The 21,487-nt window shown below is 44.3% G+C and overlaps 1 protein-coding gene across 1 annotated transcript; it reads left to right on the top strand.

The window, feature by feature from the left end:
* The first annotated feature begins 2,577 nt into the window (after positions 1–2,577).
* On the top strand, positions 2,578–21,410 carry mrps5 (mitochondrial ribosomal protein S5). Its single transcript, XM_086179636.1, has 12 exons — positions 2,578–2,688; positions 3,524–3,676; positions 5,268–5,393; positions 6,829–6,942; positions 7,433–7,552; positions 9,735–9,769; positions 16,796–16,886; positions 17,631–17,677; positions 17,811–17,868; positions 19,410–19,472; positions 19,960–20,096; positions 20,368–21,410. Exons 1-12 carry the CDS (start codon positions 2,640–2,642, stop codon positions 20,590–20,592), a joined length of 1,218 nt encoding a protein of 405 aa, XP_086035762.1. The 5' UTR covers positions 2,578–2,639; the 3' UTR covers positions 20,593–21,410.
* The last annotated feature ends 77 nt before the right edge of the window (positions 21,411–21,487 follow it).

The raw sequence follows: 21,487 nt of genomic DNA, 5'->3' as shown, positions 1-21,487 counted from the left end.
ACAATCATGTCCGAAGGTCTGTAGGTGCTGATTGGGCGCCTGATGCACATGCAGAAACGCAGCTGTGTGTGCGCTTGGGATGCACCGAAACAGGCGATATTGACACCAGATACCACCACCAGTCCCATGTTGATTGTCGCTGGATTGATCGCTGGCAACAGGACCAGTGGTCCGGTCTGAATCGAGGCCGTTTTAATAAATGGAATGGCAGCATAACCATCAGAAGTCCTGTGAAAGGACAGGAGCAAAGCGTGAACCATAACAAACCAGTGCTGCTGTTCTGTGGGCTGATACCCATTTACTGGCCAGTGTCATGGACCACCCCAGTCCTCCGATGGCGCCACAGGAGTCGTAGTTGCTAAACTGTGGGTGTAGATTTTTGCGGTCATGAAATGTAGACTCTTCTACTGCATCTGCTGGTATTATCGTAAAGCAGGGCAATGCAATAATACAGTAATAATCCTTAATAATCCCAGACTTTAAGGACTGTGTTTTTACTCTGTGGGAGAGAAAGCACACAGAGAGCCCAGACCTCCACCAAGCGGACTTTGGTTCCTGACACTTCTGTGCTCGGCCCCTAAATAAACCCGCAAGAAGTTGTGATGGGGTCCTCACACCCCCACATAGTGTGCGTGGCAGTGAGTGGCCTCGAGAGGCAGCAAGGGAGGCGAGAAGGACGGGAAGCCTGCTGATTGGATTTTTGATTGAAGAAGCAGACAAATATAAAATATTACTTCCTGTGTCCTTTAGGTGGTGCTAGAGAACACTTGCGGCGACCACAGTGTACTACAGATGTGTATCATGTTTGTCACATCAGGCTTGGTTCCTTCCAGGTGCTGGAAAGGCAAAGAACTAAACTCAGCTTGTAGAATTCTTCTGGCTGGGACTCACAAGCATCTGAAAAAGATCTGACCATGGGACTTGAGTCTAGTTTCAAGTTCTGAGTTGAAATATCACAACTGCATACCTCGCCATTGCAACACTGTTCAATGAAAACAGTCTCGATGTGTCACTGACCAAATGTGAGATGGAGCCGGTCGACCCTCGGGGAGGAGGACATCGCACTGAAGAAAAAAAACAAAAAACAAATGTGGTGGTTTTTTTTGTTTAGTCTGCTCCAAAATAAAAAAAAAATATTCAAATGCAAATACTTTAGACAAATACAAACATGCTTTAACATTCATAGCTTAAATGAATCCTGTCAATGCAACACTGACATCTTAGCGTCTACTGTGGGTCTCTTGTTCTGTTGTTCTACTTACCTTCCAAACTGCAGTTCATGCTGTTTGCATGACATAACACGCACTTATTTTCATTAAATATTACTATCGGGAAGAAGGTTTTAATTCCTCCACAATCTCCATTCACAGTTTCCTCTCATCCCCTCTCCTTCTCCTCCCTCAGCTGCAGCTCCTCCACATTATAATTGTTTCCCCCTCTCTTGATGTGATAATTAATATCAGAAAAACGAGGCAAACCGAGGCTCTGTGGGATGTTACACAGCCAACTAACAGGCAGCCTCCTGGAAAATTCCCCATGATTTGTACTTCCTCAGTTTTTTCCTCAAAGAACTGAGAACTCATCACGTTTGGCGAAAACACACAGAAAGGAACAAACAGGTTATTCGTGTTAAAATTGCTCAACAAGCGTGTTTCAAAGAGTTGAATATCTCATCACGCCTACAAATGCAGTCCTGGAGGCACCGTGCTACAGTTTTGGTAAATTAATCTGGATCTAATTAATTCAAGTAAAATAAAGAAAAATAAATGAATGACTGACAGACATAGCGCCAAATCTGGGTCCAGATGAGGATAAGATTGTATAGATAGTGTGTGTGTGTGTGTGTGTGTGTGTGTGTGTGTGTGTGTGTGTGTGTGTGTGTGTGTGTATTAGCTCCCTCAGAACTGACCCGATAGAGCTCTCACACACATACACACACACAAACAAAACGTATCCAGAATCCCACGTGACGACAGCTACAGTTGTGGCCCTCACGGTGAAAAAAACTGGTCTCCTTTTGGAAGTTGCAGTGAAATTGCATTTTATACGATCAAATTAATGTTCATACGCTGTTCTGCAGGCACTTAGCTTGTATTATCATTGTCAACGTGGAGTGGTTGTTCAACAATCCACTGCTCTTCTGTTTTTATTAAATAATGTCTTTTAAAAGTTACTATGTTTTTATTTAGCAGTCATTCCTGTAACTTTTTGCTGTTCTGTTGTTAGGTGAGATAAAATAATGCTGTCTTAATCTCAGAGGGGAAACTCAGGTTTAGCAGCAGTTTAAACGATGGCAGATAAAATAAAACGGATTAAAGGTATTTTCGGACATTCTGTTGCACACAGCTCAATTGTAAATGGTGATAACTTTGGCGATAATTCTAAACATCTCTTTGTAATCAATTCCCAAGTATGGCGTTCCTGTAGGCCTAAAAAGAAAAAGAAAATTGCACGAGAAAATTAAGAAGGTCTTAACTTGATAAACGAAAATGTGTATTATCTGTTGTTTGTCAATGAACCGTCAAATCCTTTAAAAGAAGAAAATACGAACCCCACAATTTCAAAATGTTTGCTTTCATTTTTGATCAGGCATATTTCGGACAACTCGATGTGTCTGTCTAACGGGTCTAAAATCCAACATGGCGGCGTCCATGCGGGTCTGTTTTGCCCTCCGCAGTTCTCTTGGAGGTAAATTATTCCTTGTTTCGCTCTTTAACATATCACTTGAAACGATATAGTCTTTATGTCAGAGTGTTTTAGCTTTATGTATATTTGGTGATGTGTGTTTTTGGTTCTACTTGGTCCTGAATATTGACCGGGACACATTTGTCAGACAAATAGCATTCTTTGCGATCAAATGTGCGCGTTGGATTGGATTGAAATGACATTTAGGTGCTTAAACAAGCGGGTCCAATCATAGTCATGTTGCTCTCCGTGATTAACATCAAGCCTGTGACATAAAACTTAAAACTGTACTTGCGCCTTTACGTCATTTAGGTATCCTACCAAATTCCCTTCAAAGTTATTGCATTTTAATAATTCCCGGCTTATTAATAAAAGACAGCACCTTTTGAGAAGGCAACCACATCGCTTTTCCACACTGTGTTGACACACACATTAGTTCGGCGTACTTACTATCGTTCTGAACAACATTTATGTCAGTGAAATCTCAACTTATTTTTCTCACTCCGCCATCTGTTGAGAAATGCGGCTGCAACTAAAAGTCAAAACTGAGCTCTGTAGCGTTTGCAGTTGTCTTCAGGGTATCGTGTGTTCCTTTTTCCTCTTGTATCTACGTAAATGTTAGAGCTGCATGAATGCGCATCCCTTCTAAAGAGATGAAAGATAGGAAATTATCAAGGGAAGGTCCATAAATTTAAGCTTTGGAAAAGCTTTTTTTTTTTGTTCAGTGTCATACAGTAAATCTAAAAGACGAACACTTGTTTGAGTGTGTGTATTGTGGTGTCTTTTTTTCTGAACTATGTAAGTGTTACTGAGGTTTTCGTTGGTCTCTCTTGCTCAGGTGCAGCGCCGTTCCACACCATGGGCGGATTACTTTCTGTGTCCCGGTTTGCCAGTTGGGGCTCAGCTGCCACCCTACAAAGAAACCCTGCACTTCCACTAATGCCTGGAACGTCATGGCAGCAAACCAGACATGGCAGCTTCTTCAACAAATGTAATGACAACACAAAAAAGAAGTGATGATTTCCAACATCATGTGAAGGAAAAACCATCATGATTTCATCTGCTGGCAGTAGCTGTCGGGCGTCTGTATGTTTAGAGCGGTTTATCAAATGCTTTGAATTGCTGTTGCTGCTCCAAAAATGTATTTGCAATATTCGTTTTTTTTTCCCCCTCATCCAACATATTTAATATAAAAGGATGAAATTGCAAATGAAGTGAATGATGAACCTGCCTGCGGTTACCACCCAACTCTGCAGCTCACCTCAGCTTTGCAGAGCTTTATGGTGTGTTTCAGCTTTTTCTTTGTCCGTTCCACAGCTTAGAAGTTCCCTTCACTTTGTGCTGTTCAGACTGCAGGTTGAGAGCGGCAGAGAATTCTGTTTTGAGCCTGTGTGTTCATGCGTGGGAGGCTTGTCACTGCCTGTGTAGCTTGGGTAGAAGGGATTACACATGACTATGGAATCAAGCAGTCCAGGGAATGGAAGGGTGATATGCTGTTACGACTAAAAAGACCAGAATACACTGAAACAGAGTGAAACGAGAATAATATAATGGTTATTGTGAATCTAAAATGGGGAACCTTATATATGATGGTTGCTTGGGTCATTTGCACTGCCATCTTGCCGGTGATTTGCAAGGAATTCTGGGGAATTTATCGTACCCGCTTCACCCTACCTCTTTATCCCAGGAAGTGTGGGGACTCACCTCCTCTTAGAACAGGTTAAGTTGAGGGGTGCAGTCCGCCTCCAAGTACCAGCTCCATCCTCGTGTTAATGGAGCTTGTAAGGTGTCAGCAGGATGACAGTATCTCAAATGTGCATATGTGGAGTTGTCAGAACACATTCTGGGCTTCCAGTCAGTCTCTGGCTGGCGAGCGCAGCAGCTCCCTCCGCTTTTAATCATCTCATTCACTCTGTCAGTGCCTCAGCTTCTCTCCGCCATTTAAATGTTTAGGTTCTGTCAGCGTGTCACTCCCAGTCGCAGGAGCACACCTACAAACACACATCTTGGCTCTTTTCAGCACCTGACGTGCTCCAATGGCATGTCTGAGCTTATTTCCCCTTTAACTTTATTTTTATATTCGCTTTCAAGAGGGTTTTGCTTGAGTTCTGCTCTCTGAGGGTTTACCTCAGGAGCCTAACCTGGACCAGCTGCATATCCCCTTCTGAGTTTATAGGGCTTTAACTGCAGCAGCTCTCCAGGTGACCCCATACATCACTGTTTGGACATCTTTATTCCTCACCCTCGCAGCCTCCAGAGTCCATGCATTCACAGAGTCGTTGGTTTAAGTTTTAAAGTGAAATTGAGTTGTTTTTTCCGTAGACAACTTGAATCGAAACAATGTTTATGGAGACGAGCAGCACAAATTCAGCTGCAGCCTCATAGGAAGGAGTCATTCACAGGGGTTTTCTTGTATTGACGAGTAAAGCGTGGAAATGACTGAAGTTCTCTGTTATCTGTCAAAATTTCACAGTGGTTTCCAGTTATACATGAAGGATACATCAACAAACATTGTTGGGATGTCTCGTGTGTGTGTGTGTGTGTGTGTGTGTGTGTGTGCGTGCGTGCGTGCGTGCTTACAGTGACAGCTGATGATCTATGGAAAGGTGTGTTGGCGGAGACGGGAGCTGGAGGCAAGAAGGGCAGAGGCAAGAGAGTCAAACGCAAATTTAGGAAGGATCTGAACCGAGCGCAGTCCATCGGAGATGGTGAGACCGTCTCCCTGTGTTAAGTCAAGAGAATACAAATCTTTTTATTTTTTTAAATGTGAAAATGTCTTTAAAAACTTTCTGAGAGCACGCAAATGAGAAATTGTCCGAAGGTGTTGGGGATTGTTTACATCATTTTTCAGATTTTTGTCCTCCTCATTGTCGTGTTGTGGTTGATAATCCTGTCTAATGCATTTTTCCTTACCAACAGGTAACAATCAGTGATACACAAATCATAGATAAGCACATACTCAGCTCTTTTTCTCAGTTTAAGATTTATTTAAATGATTATAATGCTGGGTACAAAATGTAGAAGACAAACTACAGTCCGTAAAGTTAACACAGCAGATGATGGGTCTGGAGTCGATTCATTGAGACGCGTGTGTCTCAGGAATGTTAATAAGCAGCTGATGGATACGACTGTGGAGAATGTTCATCAGCTGGCGTGCAGTCATTTATTACATTCCTCTCGTAGGGAGAGGAGTCGCCCCTCAGTGTCTCTGCCTGAGGCGTCTTCCTGTTTTCCTTTGATTTTAATCACTTTTCTCGAAAAGAAACGATCAAACTCAATCTCCCTGTCACTCAGTTTGTCAGAAGTCTTCTCTTTCATCTGAAACAAACTTATCTCCCTCACTTCTGCCTCACCATCTATGGTCTTTGAATTGAACCGTGAAGCTTTGCAAATGCCCACAAGACATTTCCAGTTGTTGGCACATATTTTGTAATTAGCTAGCGCTCTTGATCCGTCTTATGATACCACTTTGTGCCTCAAGAGGTGACAGTGAGACACCACATAGAGAGACTGGAAATCTTGTGTTATTATGCTTTTAGTGACCACACAAATCCTGAAACCATTGGTGGATTTTGGAGCCTTCGTCTGTTAAACTGAGACTGTTGCTCATGCTAAGGAAGTTAGCGTTTCCTTGTTTCTTATGACTGGTTTAGACAACCCATCTTTCTGATAGTGGGGCACTCGCTGGTTTGCAAACAGATATCGAACAAATAAAATAGTTTGATAAATGTCCTATACAAATGTGCAACATGTTCATGTGCTTCTGCAGCCCCGTTGCTTGTTTTTTAATTTGTCTGCCAGCCCACAGACTTCTCGTTCAGTAGCCTCAGTACTTTTGGAGCAGAAATCAAGCTTGAAAGGCTCAGCCAGACTTGGATTAATGAAAAAGCAGACAACTCTGTTATCTGTTCATGCATTTAAGAATCATGTTTGCTCACAAGGATGTTACATTGGTGAAAATCAGCCACTGTGGAGAGATGTCGCTCGGATCTGTCCAGCATCGCAAATAATTCCATTCATACTGAATTTGGCTGAGGAAGGCAGTTTTTTGTCATTCTAGTCCTCTCCCTGTCATCCAACACAAAGTATTTTTTTCTACTCCTGCACATTTGATCTCTTCTGTTGCACATGTTCTCTTTTCAGGTGCTGGTGGTTTCCTGTGGCCTGGTCTCAATAGCCGGATGGAGAAGGACGGGGTCATGCAGCCGTTTAGTCAAAGAAGCCAGAGCGAGCAGCAGAAGATCACATCTGACAGAAGTGCTTATACACACTAAACACACTCAAACGGGACACACATACATACCAAATTACCACAGAGTACCATAAACATGACAAGGTGCCACCATTACTTCCCACACCTGTGTTAATTCAGGAACAGATCAGATTGTTGCGTTAAAAAACAGGAAGATGCTGTTTTGCTCCAGAGCAGCGGAGCAACAGCTGGTTGCAAACATCCCTGTAAAATGACAAATTCCCATCAAAGCCAAAGAGATGTTATTTAAGAGGAAAAGAGCCACCAGGAGGCATCAGCATGAAAACTGAGGTCCTAATCTTGAGAAACTCAGGGTCCAACCGTATGACCGGTGAGATCCCGGCCGCCGACATGTCTCCCCCGTGATCGCATTCGTTAACAGCTAACTGTTAATTTGACAACAACAAATAGTACATGTAATATTTTATCATGTGCTGTACGCTGTGGCCTCTTCTGGCTTTAGCACTCAATGCGATGGCTCTGTCTCCCCCGCAGCGCGTTGGAGGGACGATTGGGTGAGAAGGAAGACGATGAGGACGAGGAAGGAGAGAGGATGGACGGGGCGCTCCATGGGTGGCATTAGTCTGGGTCCCCCTGATCCTGGACCCGACGGAGGTAACTTACACACAATAGAGGCACGCCTGTGTTTTTTTTGTATTCCAATCCAGCTCAAATGGAACCAAGTGCATTTACTTCACTGCTGTTCTTAGCACTGTGCTTGAGATTCTTGTGACAGTCGCTCCTCTATTTGATGGGTTTGAAGGCAGCAGGGAAATCTGTTAGCATCCACAGAAAAAAAATCAACACGTCTCTCCAGTTTGAATCCTGGAGAGATGGAAAGAGAGAGTCCTGTTTGTCATATTGAAGCCCTCTTTTCCACTGCCCCCACCACACACACACACACACACACACAGATACACACACACACACACAAAATCCCTGCTAACATCTGGTTTTATCTGCAATGGGAAAAGATTCAATCAGTGGCAAGCAACATTGATGGAAGTGCCCCACCCAGGTGAACGTGGTAATTTGCAGCTGATGCCACGGCGCGTGTTCTTGTTATTGGCATGGAAATGGCAGGAAGCAATGGAGCAAACTTGTTTATAGCCCCTGGGAGGGATGAACAAACACCCCTCAGTCAGTGTTAAGTTTGAACTATAGACTCGAGCAAAAAAAAAAAAAAAAAAAAAATCTACAACCGCAGCAGTTGCACTGAACATGATGCACCAGAAAAAAGGAGTCATCTGCTCACGACTGGAAAGTAGTCCAGCACCTTCTCTGTTGTTTTGGTGTCATTTTTTAAAAATTTGTTGTACAAGAAATCACTCAGTAATCCAACATACACAGTTAAGTTAGGCTATGGTTACAGTTCATTGGACTGCTGACGTCTCAGTACCTGCCATGACGAACTTAATTTTGTCATCTTTCCAGTGTGAACATCTTAAATCCTGATTGGTGTGTACAAATGGTAAATGGGCTCAATTTTATATCGCGCTTTTCTACCTTAGCGGCACTCAAAGTGCTTTACAGTGTCGTCTCATTCACCCGTTCACACACACACTCACACACTGATGGGGGAGGCTACCATGCAAGGCGCCAACCTACTCATCAGGAGCAATTATGGGTTCAGTATCTTGCTCAAGGACACTTGGACATGGTCACCGGGGTCGAGGATTGAACCAGCGACCCTTTGGTTGCTAGACGGCCACTCCACCCCTGAGCCATGCCGCCCAAGTGTGACACAGCTTTCCTGCTATCTCCGTGAGAATTAAACGCTCCTGGAATTAATTTGACACATTCCATGTGTTTCCACTGTTGAGTGAAAATGGGATGGCTGCTTCGGATAATTTTCCATCAATAATGTGGAAGGATATACTTGAATCATTGGGAGGGGGGGTATTAATGGACAACACCGCAAGAAATAAGGCAGAGCTCCAAAATTCGTTCCCTCCTGCCTCCTGCAACAGGAAGGTTTCTATCAGGGTTGAAGGTTGAGAGTAATGTTGGGTTACAAGTGGTCTCTGCTGCTCATTAAGGTGCAACTCTTCATCACAAACACTGAGGAGCACAGCTGGTTAACTCCGGCTGACTCTCTGATGGAGCTGCCAGCCTCCTATTCCCAGCCTCATTACACGTTTAGACCCCGGTCTTTGCTGTCGGCACACAGCTCAGCCCGTTTACCTGAAACTGCTGACAGATGAGGGACCAGGTTCTGTAGTTTTCCTTGTTTCTTGCTCCTTGTATTCACTCTCTCATCCTCGATAGCGTTCTTTTCCCCCCTGATATTACTACTCACTCTTCCCTGCGCTAACAGGCTCCACTGCGTTGTAAACACACACTCTCTTAGATGTAGAAACATTTTCTTTCACACATCCTCACACCAGGCCTGGCAAAGGGGATGTGTAGGGCGCTGTAACTAGGTTGCTTGACTCTGATCAGGTTTAGTTTCTTACAGATGGTGGGCTAATGCCCCAGCTGTGTGTGTGTGTGTGTGTGTGTGTGTGTGTGTGTGCGTGTGTGTGTTCTCTTTGGAGCCTTTGAATCAGCGCTCCTTTGTTTGTTTTTAATTGGTTTGAGGGGAACAGGCAGCTGTTTGGAGAGTTGGATCTTTCAGAGGTCACCGACAATAAACGGTGTCGACTTGTTACGTTCAGGCAAGGGCTTCAAGGTATTTGTTACGCTTGCTGAAGCCCAGTTTAATCTGTTTATATGGGCTGGGAATCCGTGTGGATGTGTGTGCGTTTCTTTTTAAAACTAAATCACTCTCTCTCTCTCTCTCGCTCTCCCTCCCCAGAAACCTATCATGACTTTGATTCACGCGTTATTGAGGTAAGTTTATCTCTTGTTATCTCTGATGAGAAAAATCCCAGTTCACCGCACACTGATTGAAAGAATTATCAGCGCTTCTACTCCGAGCCTCTTCTGGATGTCTAAGCTAGGCCCTGGTCAGACGTCACATTAGCATTAGCATGTGCCTATTACAAGAGTAAAATATATTTATTAAGGTAATACAGAAGCTGAAGTCAATGGATAATGTGTCTGTGTTCTGAGTAGTAAAATGAAATGATGATCATGAAGAAATAAGAAAACAAATTTAAGAACCCATTTATCCTCTTAGAATATGTCCCACGAGGATTATGAATTGTATGATGAATCATTTGAAGAAATTGCCCCCATATTGATTGAAAAACAATGGAATCTCCTTTGATGGCAAAAGTCAACATCTCTAGAAGAAGAGAGTTCAATAAATCTCAGAATCGTCAGCATCTGGTTGGTCTGGGCTTTTCCTACAGAGTTTAAATAAGTGTTTAGCTTGGAGAAGAATATATAATCCCATGCAACTCTATCATGAAAATGAACTTTTCACCTGACATCCTCTGCATTCGCACGTCCTGATCAGGGTTGCCGTCATTTCCGCAACAGATGAAAACCTGGAGAAGTGTAGTTTTCCTGTAACCTACCAAGGAGAAGAAGAGGAAGGTCTTAATTGTCGGACTGGATTGAAATTTGTCCTCTGATTGTACCTGTCCTCTCAGGAGCAGTAGTAGTACGAAGACTTTGTACTGAGGAGCTGGCAGGTTTGAGTCTCTTTAATGTCCAGTCTGACTGATTCAGACATTTGTGTTCTCACATACAGCTCCTCTGTGTGTGTGTGTGTGTGTGTGTGTGTGTGTGTGTGTGTGTGTGTGTGTGAGCAGCTTAGAGACAGTTGAGATATTGCACAGACAGACCCAGTTCATTTAGATTCTTTCTCTGTGATGCTGTATTTTACCTTAATTCATTTACCGCTAATGGACCCAGCTCAACTAATGGAGGCTCTGGTACAAGGTCTCAGACGCACACATGTACACACACACACACTTGTGCAGATATCATCGAGGACATTCATTGACATAATGGATACCCTTGCCCCAAACCATAAAAACTACAGCAAGTGTCTCACCCCTAACCTGGGCCTAAACCCATTTCTAACCTAAACCCAACAATCAAGTCTTAACCCTCAAACTTCCCTTTGAAGGTGTCACATCAAAATAAAAATCATCAAAAAAATCACCTCACGAAGATGTGTTCCCTCTCTAAAGATCAACAGGTGCACACACACACACACACAACTGTCATTCTTTGACAGAACATTGTCTTTAGCCTCTTCTGCTCTCACACACATTCATATGCAAGGAAATCAGTATTTAAAGGCATCACCTGCTGCTCTGTCGCGTGTGCGTGTGTGTGTTATATTGATAGTCTTCTTCAGTCCTCCAGCCTGCATAAATAAGAGTGAAATTAGGCTCCCCCCTGGAAACTGATGGACACTTTTATGGTGCCATCTCCCTCCATAAATATATCCTCTGTGTGTGTGTGTGTGTGTGTGTGTGTGTAAGTTCTGGCCTAATGAAATCAAAAAGGCTTACTGGAATAAAAGGCTTTTCTCCCAAGGACAATGACACCAGCATACCATTAGTGAATATATCCACCGGGGGGAAGAGGAGGGGGAGGAGGAGGAGGAGGAGGAACACAAGCTTCGGAAGTGGAAGAGAAAGTGAGAGAGGGGGAGAAGTTGTGAGAGTTGAGAAGCCATGAGGCGATCTATTTTAAACAACAATTTAAAAATAGACTTGAGGGGTTTACGAGGTGCGTGTGAAGGCATCATGAGGTTGATCGCACGCGGGTGCTTTTATGCTGTGATCGATCTAATTATGATGTAGAAATAATGCGACTGCGTCTCTCAAGTGCAGATGAGTGATGTGCCCTTTAGGGTGAACGAGTTTGGTGCAGCGGGGGTGAGGAGTTGCGGTGCATGTGTGGTGACGCCCTTTCGAGGGACTACTACTACCAGCAGCATGTAGATGCCTGATAGACGTCATCTGAAACTTATTACATCGCTATTTGGGCTCAGACATTTCCCTGCCTGGATTGTCCTTCTGAGATCTACACGCCACATTTTGGGTGATAATTTCAGACCCTGTGTCCTCCTCCCCCGACCCTTTGCAGTTCTGCCCCACAGTTTGGGAACAACTGTAAAATATGTAGTAGTTTTGGCGCTATTTCCAGATGAAGTCAGTAGGGGAACTGTGTATAATGGAGGAGTGGACTCTAATTGGCCTTGAAGGAGGTCTCTGCTCTCGGAGTGCACTTCCTGTTCAATATCCCAACATCACATTAGCGCATCAGAACATTGCATTGAGGAGAATCCTCCCTTTTCTGGCTTGGTGTTGGTAAAAAAAAAAAAAAAAATCTGCAGCCAAGTGCATCTTTAGAGAGATGAAAAAGGAAGTGAAGGGAAGTACAGTGAGCAGACTTAAAGAAATGGGAGAGGGAAGTAATGCTCATGGCCCCTCTCCAGCTGCAGCAGCCACTTCCACTGGGCTCCGTGATTTCATTAACAGAGATGGAGCTCGTCGTTGTCGGAACAAGAGTTTTTGTCCTCTTGTTTTTTTCTCGTCTCTCTGAAGTCAACAACCTTGAAAGTTTTGCTGAAAGTTTACAGACAGGAGGAGGCTGAATGAGCACCACGTAGCTCCTTCTTTGAGTTGGATTAGATGTGTTGGAGCACATACAGAACTTAGTACTTAAGGGACTCACAGACAGAGAGCTAATGCAGGTGATTATTAGCTTGCTCAAATTAATCTAATTTTGACTGTTTTTAACCAAATGCTTTTCCAAGCATGTTTGATATTTCAGTTTTTCAAATAGAAAAGGCTGTTAGAGTGATGGCTTTGTTTTTAAGACAATAGAAACATCCAGTATGTGCCCTTTATGTGCACATTTGAAGATACTGACATGAACAGTAAGTAGCTGTGGAACCAAATGCACTAAACATCAAGTTTACAAAGTTTCATATCGACTTCTGGTCCAGTTGAGTTGAGGCAAAGTGTGGCTGTGCTCCAGTAAGTCAGAGAGGTGCCGAGCGTTGGCAAAGGTTGATGCTCTCACAGTCGTCTGGTTCCACGGGGTGAAAACTCCTCCCTGCGCTGCGGAGCATAGACGGATACGGATAAGGAGTCGTGCAGCAACAGATTGAGAATTGAAAATAAGAAATGAAACAGAAGTGAGAGTGATTGAGAAGCATCCTCCCACCACCATGCTGTCGTCCATCCGGTGGAGGAAAACTCAGCCCATCTGCTCCGCTGCCAACCCTGAGCCAGAACTGCTGCATCTTCATTGAAAGTAACAAATGTGAAGCCAAAAGCTCAACATCACTGGAGACACACTTGGAATAGAAACTCCCTCGCAGTAGCTGCAAGTCGCTCTGAATAACTTGTTGATTTACGAAAACGGTTTCAGCACCCGTGTGCTCAGGATCTTTGAGTTTCTTTATCTTCCACCACACAAGACAGCCCTCACGTTTGACACCAAGAAATGTTGTCTCCTCATCCTTTGCAGGTCTGCAACCCAAAACTGTGTACTTTGCCTGTCAGGCACTCACAAGTGGGTTTCATGAGCTCAAAAAGATGGTTATTTTTTGTGACTCCAGAATGCCAGAGGAGGCAGTCACGTATATTTAGCTTGAAGCTAATGCGAGGGACCGCTAACAACAGTAAAACAACATTGTCCTGTATATCCCAGGCCACTTTTCCAGGAAGTGGTTCAACTGGGTTGGTCCTTAAAATATACTGTGCAGCACCGGGGTCACTCGTGCATTTTTTGGAGTCTTATTTCAGACTCAAGAAATGCTCTCACACAGACACACACACACACACTCTCTTTCCCTCGCAACAGCATTAACGTCGCGTTTCTCCAGCAGAAACTCTGCTGCGTCTCTGATTTCCTTCACACACATCAACAAGCAGACCTGTTGAATCCTCACTGTGACCCTCCTGCTTGTCGCCACTGTCCAGTATCTCTGCTACTGTAGCAGAGCGAGGACTGTCAAACTCCCGGGATGTTGGTAGTGAACCAGCACTGTAGTATCTATCCCTGATAGATAGTAGATACTGGCGTGTATGCAGTAGTTGTTGCCAAGCAGGCAGCTCGTGTGTGTGTGTGTGTGTGTGTGTGTGTGTGTGTGTGTGTGTGTGTTAGAGGGTTGTGTTTTCAGTTTTTTGGTGTTTGCTGCTATTCTGACCCCAATCCTTCTGTTGTGGCCCTGCAGTCAAATTATAAGCCCTTTCCTGAAGTGTGTGTGTGTGTGTGTGTGTGTGTGTGTGTGTGTGTGTGTGTGTGTGTTTTACATAACTAGTGATGCTGAGGGCAGATCTTGACTTTGAGGTTCCATCAGCTTCAATCCTGCTCTGTCACTGATGCTCTGTGGCGGTGACAGAAATCTTGAGATGCATGTAGAGGTTTTTGACCTTGATAAGACCCCCAAAGGTCCCTGATGATCCCTGAACATGGAGCCCGATGGTGTGGAAAAAACTCCCGCTGCTCTTTATATAGAGCAATAGAAGTACACCTGGATCCTAGTCACAAGATGGAGTGTCTTTGGGTTGTCAAGGTGGGCTTGGAATGCTGAGCTGGTATACCAGATTGTACCACTAGGTGTCACTACACAAAGGAGCCGCTCTCAGGTGGAACTCCATATAAGGCTTTGCTCCAAACATTCAGGACACTGCCGACAAGTCATGTATGTCTGGATAAACCACAGGTAGGAACCTGGAGGGTTCTGTGAGTGAGAAACGCACTCTTATTGGGCGGACTCAGTTCTGCTAGTGAGACCGAACAAAACATTCAGTCAAGGACATGATTGACAGCACAGTCCAGTGCATCACCACCCCAGCACAAGCTCAGAAACCAGCAGTATTTCCCATGTCTTCCCTGTTTCCAGCTCAAAAGGAACAACTTGAACACAATACAAAACCCGTCCACTGTCACACAATTTCAACAGTACACAAAACACTGCTCCAAAACATTTCAACCAGTGTCTGTCTGTCTCGTCATCAATTACACTTGGAGTTGTATTAATCAGTGTTTTAAATGAGCAATGGATTGGGTTTCACTGTGAGGACAGTCGTTCCCCTCAGTGTTGGGAGACCTCCACTCACTCACTCACTCACTGACTGTTGTTCTCTTAATTTGTCACTCATTTAAACACCATCAGTTACTGAAGAAAGCGACAGAATATGAGACTCCATTAATGATCCAGTGACTGAACTAAACTGACTCATTACTGTAATTATTAGTTTTATGTGTCATAATTCAGCGGCTATGCCAGCTCTTGAAGTTGAAATGGTGGTGGATTTTTATAGTAGAGAGGGAAACTTCCAGCCAGTGTGTGTATGTGCGTGTGCGTGTGTGTGTGTGGTGAAGCTGGTCGTAAAGGTTTCTTTGACAGTCAGCAGTTTGTATCTGGAGTCTTAATAAAATGGTAATGCATGCACACACACACACACGGTGACACACGCATTGTAACGTAATCTTGTACCCACTAAAACACAGTTTCAGCCTGCATGTGCCTTCACGTGCGTGCTCCTCTGATATTCTCCCTCTCTAGCGCTCCCTTTATCTCTCTCCTGCAACTTTTAAGCCTCGTGGCGCTCGTGTCAGGTGGAGTGTTGAGGCTTTTCTCCTCAAAAGCGTTTCCAGGATCAGCTGGAGCTGATTGTACCTCAGGGTCTGGAATTACAGATCTGGCAGCTAGTAGATGGAAATAGCCACAAGCTGAGCAGAACAAAGTCATGTGTTTTTGTGTGATGTATATTTTTGATATAATAGAAATTATGTTAAAAAGAAACTTCAAGCCAAATCATACAGATATTTAATAGCGGCAGTTTTGTTTTGTTTTGGGGTTTTTTGAACAATTTTTAAAAAGATGTTGATTGTACCTGTAGAGAAATGAATAGCATGAGGATATTCAAGGGTTGCTAATAGCAACGGAAGCCTGCCTGCGTTTGGCAGTGGTGTAAACTTGTGGCTGTAGGTCAGGTATCTGTTCACATGAGATAGTTACCAGTGGTTGTGTCACTGTAACGGTAAACAGAATGATCTCTTGGGTCTCTTCGGCTCGTGTGTGTGTGTGTGTGTGTGTGTGTGTGTGGGGAGGGGGCTGAACAAAGGTCCTTTGATGAACCAGCAATTACAACATGTCAATACAGGAACGTGCTATGAGCGTTTTCCTAAATTTTATTAACTCAACGATCCATCAGTTAATCATGACATTAATTGGCAGAAAATCAATGATGAATTGTTAAATGCAGTCATAAGAGGAAATGAGTTGTTTCCTCTCGTCCGCTATTCCCTCAACCCTTCTTCTCCTCTTTTCTCTTCTCCATCTCTCTATTCTAGCCCAGCCAGATCTCTCTCCTCTGTCTTCTTGTTGTCTACTCCCTCCTGTCAGCCACCACTTTTTTTTATTTTCCCTTTCAACATCCGTTCTCAAGTTACTTCATTGTTTTTGTTTTTTTTCCCCCTGTGTACGTCCTGTTTGGCCCGCATGTCTTTGACCCACCCGCTCTGTTTGCACCTGCTCCTTTCTTCCTCTCCTTCACTCCTCTGTGGTTTACTCTTCATCTACCCTTCCTGCCATCTCTCTCCCTGTGCTGTATCTGCACTGCCCCCTGGTGGTGTTGGTGTGTGTGCGTGCGTGTGTGTGTGTGTGTGTGTGTGTGTGTGTGTGTGTGTGTGTGTGTGAGTGAAAAGAAAGACAAAATGTTTGAATCTGGACAGGAATCCTTTTGTTCATTGACACACGCCTGCATGAATATTCACAAAGAAATGTCTCAACTGTTGGTTTGACAGTCTACACACACACACACACACACACACACACACACACACACACACACACACACACACACACCTGTCAGCATCAGGACTGGAAACAAGGGACCAACAGGCACAACTTGCGTAAAATCTCACTCATGAACACATTCATGCTCTTTCACAGTTTGATGATGTTTATTGTTGTTTGTGGTGTCGCAGTTGAAGGCTGTGTTCAACATGACGGCCAGAGATGGCAGGAAGAGGACCATCAGCTGCCTGGTCGCCGTGGGAAACGGCAAGGGAGCCGCAGGTTGGAAAACAGAGCTTAGCTCATTAAGCCTGCAGCATTTGTTAAAGTACTTTTAGTTGAATAGAGTCAGTTAAGTAACAACCCACAGAGAGTTCTCCCAGCTCTTCAGCTCGTCTGTGCTAAATGCAGCTTCATTTCAGCTCAATGTTTAACTGTCCTGCCACAACTTTCCCTTCTTTGCTTCACTCTCTTTGCTATATGGGTCATTTCCACCCAAGGAGGCAGCCGGTTTCACAGACAAAGCTCTTAAATTTCACCATTAACAAACTTTCTGGCATTAAACGATGAAGGTACTTTATTAGCTGGTGAGGAGTAGAGGATTTAACAGGTAAAAAGGTTAATATTTCCCCCAGGGGATGATAGAGAACAAAAATAGATCTACAGTGAATGCAGGACCTCTGCTAACCAGGTGGACAGAGAAACCACTTTAAAGGAATGGTGATATTTATGTAATGCTGAACGTTTAAGTGTTATTATAATAATGATGATAATAAAAATAGATATATCAGCTGTCTCTGCTGCCATCAAGTGGCCTACAAATCGAATGGTGCAGGTTTGATGACTGCTGATGAGATGCGGTGTTTACAAAAGTAGAAGATGCTGCTTGAATAAAACTGCGGAATACAACCGAAACGTTAGTCTGACGGTTTAAAGTTGGAGAAAAGTCTTCTTCGGTCGCTTAACGTGCTGGGAAGTGCAGGAACCAGTTTTGTTTGACATCTGCTTGTCGTCGTCGTCCTGCAGGGTTTGCTCTGGGCAAGTCTGAAGACAGAAGATCGGCTCTCAGGAAGGTACGAACGCAAATGACACCCACAGCCAAGCAAGCCATCGCCAAGAGTCAGCTCTGGAGTTAATATTCACATTTGATGTCATCTCGAATCTTGACCCAAGATATTTTAGCATTTCTACATTCTTCCTCTGCAGGCCAAAAATCGAGCATTGCACTTCCTGTACTACATTGAGAGATACAACGACCACACCAGTAAGTCCACGGGAGTTGTTTCACTCCAGTCCTGGTCCAGTTTCTCTCATCCTCATCCCCCCATCCTTCCTCCTTCATCCTCTCCTGCTCTTCCTCCCGCTACGTTTTCTCCTCCTCTTGCTATTCCAAGAGGTACTTGCTTGTACTATTTTAAGAAACATACCTCAAAACTGTAGTAGAGTCAGACTACTGATGATGTCGTGGTGTGTACCACCTGTACTTTCTTACTGTAAAGCTCCGCTCAGCAGCTACAGAGCAAAGCCAGAAAGATGGATGTGTGTGAGTCTCAGTCCCCCAGCAGAGCACAAACTTCACTTCCTGTTAAGGCCCCCAAGGGGCGGGTCCCCGCTTGCATCCCTTGCCCCCCGCCCCCGTTGTTATATTCCACAGTCCCACCGTGTCCTTACTGAGCTACGATGTCTCTGTCTAACTCTTCCCTTTGCTCTTCGTCCTCCCAAGCATTTTCTGCAACTGAGCAGCCAAACTCAGAGTTGACGATCTGCACAAGCATGTCACGTGGTCATGTGACGCTTTTTAAGGGATATGGGCAAAGTTAAATTCTGAAATGGTGCTAAAACTCCTGTGCGAGTGGAGCTAGCGTGTATAAACGTTGTCAGAGGAGTGAGGTGGAGCTGAAGTCACAGCGTCTATCGGGAAGGATGTTTAATTCCCCCCCCCCCCCCCCCCCAAATTTGACATTGTCGCTGTTTGAATCGCTGACTCACACATCGAGACATGCACAGTCTTCCCAACCTGGACCTCCCGCAGCTGCAGCAAATGTTCAGCCCCCCGCTGAGGGTTGTGTTTGTGTGTGTGTGTGACATTTAGATTTCCTCACCCAGCAGGACGGGTCCTCTTGGCGCCAAATTATCTCCCACTTCTGTTGCTCTCCTCCTCGACCCTCTTCACTCCTCAAGTTTGTGTTCGGAGGATGTGGTGCCTGCAGAAAGTGTACTTTGCCTTTCAGTAACTCACCAATAGGTGTCTGAAACGCTCGTCATTTTTTCCCTGCCAGCCATGTATATTTTGCTTGAAGCTAATGGCGGCTTTCAAATTCGCCATAAATTGATTATTGATCAAAGTGTATCTAGTGTTTGTACTGTGGCAGCACTTTTGATATACAGGGAACCTTGACTGATTTACATCCATTAACTTTAATTACTCCCATGTATCAGAATATGTATCAGCCCCCAAAGTCTTGTACTCTGAGTGCAGGTGGTACCCCGAGGCGATGGAGTTCAAGCGTCTCGTCAGGCGTCTCTCAGCTCTTGTCTGGGGCTGTGAGGCTGAATCACTAATGAGCTCCAGCTGCTGCTGAGAGCAGGAGACGCTGGCATGTGCAGGGACATCTGGTGGACAGGTAGACAACCCAGAGGGACGGCAGGAGAAAAGAAGCGGAACAAAAGCGTCTTTGTGTGGAAATGACACAGAAGACTTGAAAATAATTAGTCTTTAGATAATAATTAGTCTATTATTGTTACGTGTTTCTGGCTTCTCCTTCTCTGCGTCCAGTGAGTGAGTGACGTTTGTCTCCCCAACAGTTTATCACGACATCGATTCCAGCTTCAAAAGGACAGCTCTTTGCATGAAGAAGCAGAACAAAGGTAGGTTTTGATCCGCTCTGTTTATTGGTTGGAATCGGGAGACTGGTTTCTCTCGTGAGAGTTTGGAGCTCGAGATGCTGTGATGAGCTTTAGAACCTGGAAATAAGCTGTTGAGGTTCCCTCCTCTCAAAGTCGCTGAGTTTCATCAATGGATGTTTGGTTAAAAGCCGGAGTTGAGTTCTGTGGTTCTCTCTGGCGTATTGCTAAAACCCCAATGTTTTGTTACACTGTCTAAGATATGTCGGTAAATCCGGAACTCCATAAACTCAAAGTGTATTTGTGTCTTAAAAACATTTTGCATCGGCAGCGTAGTTTCTGAACAGTTCTCAAATCACAAGTGCTGTTCTTTGAAAGAGTGACTTTACCGATCTCGTTGGTTCCAAACATTTCGAGGATGCTGTGACTCTCATAAGGCTGCTTATTGAACAACGTGCCTCACTGTAGATTTGAGTTCTGCGTGTGGGCGCTCGCTTGTGTGTGTCTGCAGGTTACGGTCTGCGCTGCCACCGCGCCATCATCACTATTTGTAAACTGATTGGTATCAAGGACATGTACTGCAAAGTACATGGATCCACCAACCTCCTCAACATCACCAAGGCCCTCTTCAGTGGATTAGTCAATCAGGTGAGGACGCAGAGGCTGATTCAGCATTTATGACACATTTGTAGTAATCAGCAAGCACTTGATCGTATAACATCTCGTTTCCCAGCTGCATGTTTCTGAATATACCATCTTTAGCTTGAATTTAAAGGATTAAATACTTTCCGGTACTCCAGTGACATCAAGAAGCTGCGAAAGAAGAGAGAACTGATTCTGATGAAGTAGAGGGAACCCTTTTGCCCTCCACCCCTGTTACCCTAGGCTAACTTGTATCCCTTCTTCATTCATCCCGCAGCAAACCCACCAGAATCTGGCAGACAAGCAGCAGCTCCACGTTGTGGAGTTTAGGTCCGAGTGTGGCCCTCTACCCTTTGTGGTTGCGAGTCCCCAAAATGGCATTCGACTCGACCCAAAACCCAAAGATGAGATCCTCGACATCCCACTGGAATGGAAAGAAATAAAAACTAAACAGGAAGGCAAAAAATCGATCTGGTCTAGCGTCAAACGGACCATCTGGTAGCTCGGGAGTGGATTGGTGACCGACCACAGAACAGGTGTCACATGTTAAAATCTGGAAACGAAACAACATGCATACGACCACAAAGTAAAATCCAACATTCAGATGTAAAAGCTTCCTCATCAGATACATTCTCTGCGTGGATATAAATGTTTGCTTCGTGTCAGAAGGCACTCTGTTTCCTCCCCCAACCACTGAAATAAAGTACGAGTTTGTCAAGATCATTGTGATGTTTCTGTAAAATGAAGACCTGCCAGCACTTCTTTCATCACCGTGAGGTCACACGAACAATAAAGTCCTCTTTTATCCATCAAGTCATCTGTGCTGGACGATGAACCACTCCTGACTGATGAGATGCCATTCCATGTAGTTAATAAGAGGACATTTCTCATACAACAATTCATTTCTTTGGGAGTGTTGTTTGTGTTATTTGGGAGTTCAGCTTGTGGAAAAGCAGACAAGGAAACAACATTTTTTTTATACTCGTACTTGAAAAGTTGAAGTCATGCGCTTTGCCCTTGTACGCAAGAGCAGGTGTCAGTTAGCTTAGCATAGGCAGCAGGAACTAGCTAACCTGGCTAGCTGGGCTGGTGGGGTTGATCCCGAGAATACTGTGAAATTAGGCTCCAGTTTATATTAAAACCACACATCATGAAAGTAACAATGTATTCTTTTACAACTACATTTGCTGGAACCAAGTTTTTATTCTCTCTCTCTCTCTCTCCTGGAATAACTCTGGCTATTCCTGCCAGCTTGATCTCCAAAAGCTAATCTTAATGCTCCTTTATGCGCATGAACAGCAGTTTCACACAGGACCCCCCCCCCCCCCCCCCCACTGACCATTTAGCTGGCTTTAAAAAAAAAAAAAAAAAAAGCTTCAATTTCTTACTTCATGCAA

The sequence above is a fragment of the Aulostomus chinensis genome, chromosome 16 (genome assembly GCF_037954235.1).
Source record: "Aulostomus chinensis isolate RoL2024-O1b breed Wild chromosome 16, RoL_Achi_v1.0, whole genome shotgun sequence".
Taxonomy (NCBI): Eukaryota; Metazoa; Chordata; class Actinopteri; order Syngnathiformes; family Aulostomidae; genus Aulostomus; species Aulostomus chinensis.
This window is presented reverse-complemented; position numbering and strand designations above follow the sequence as displayed.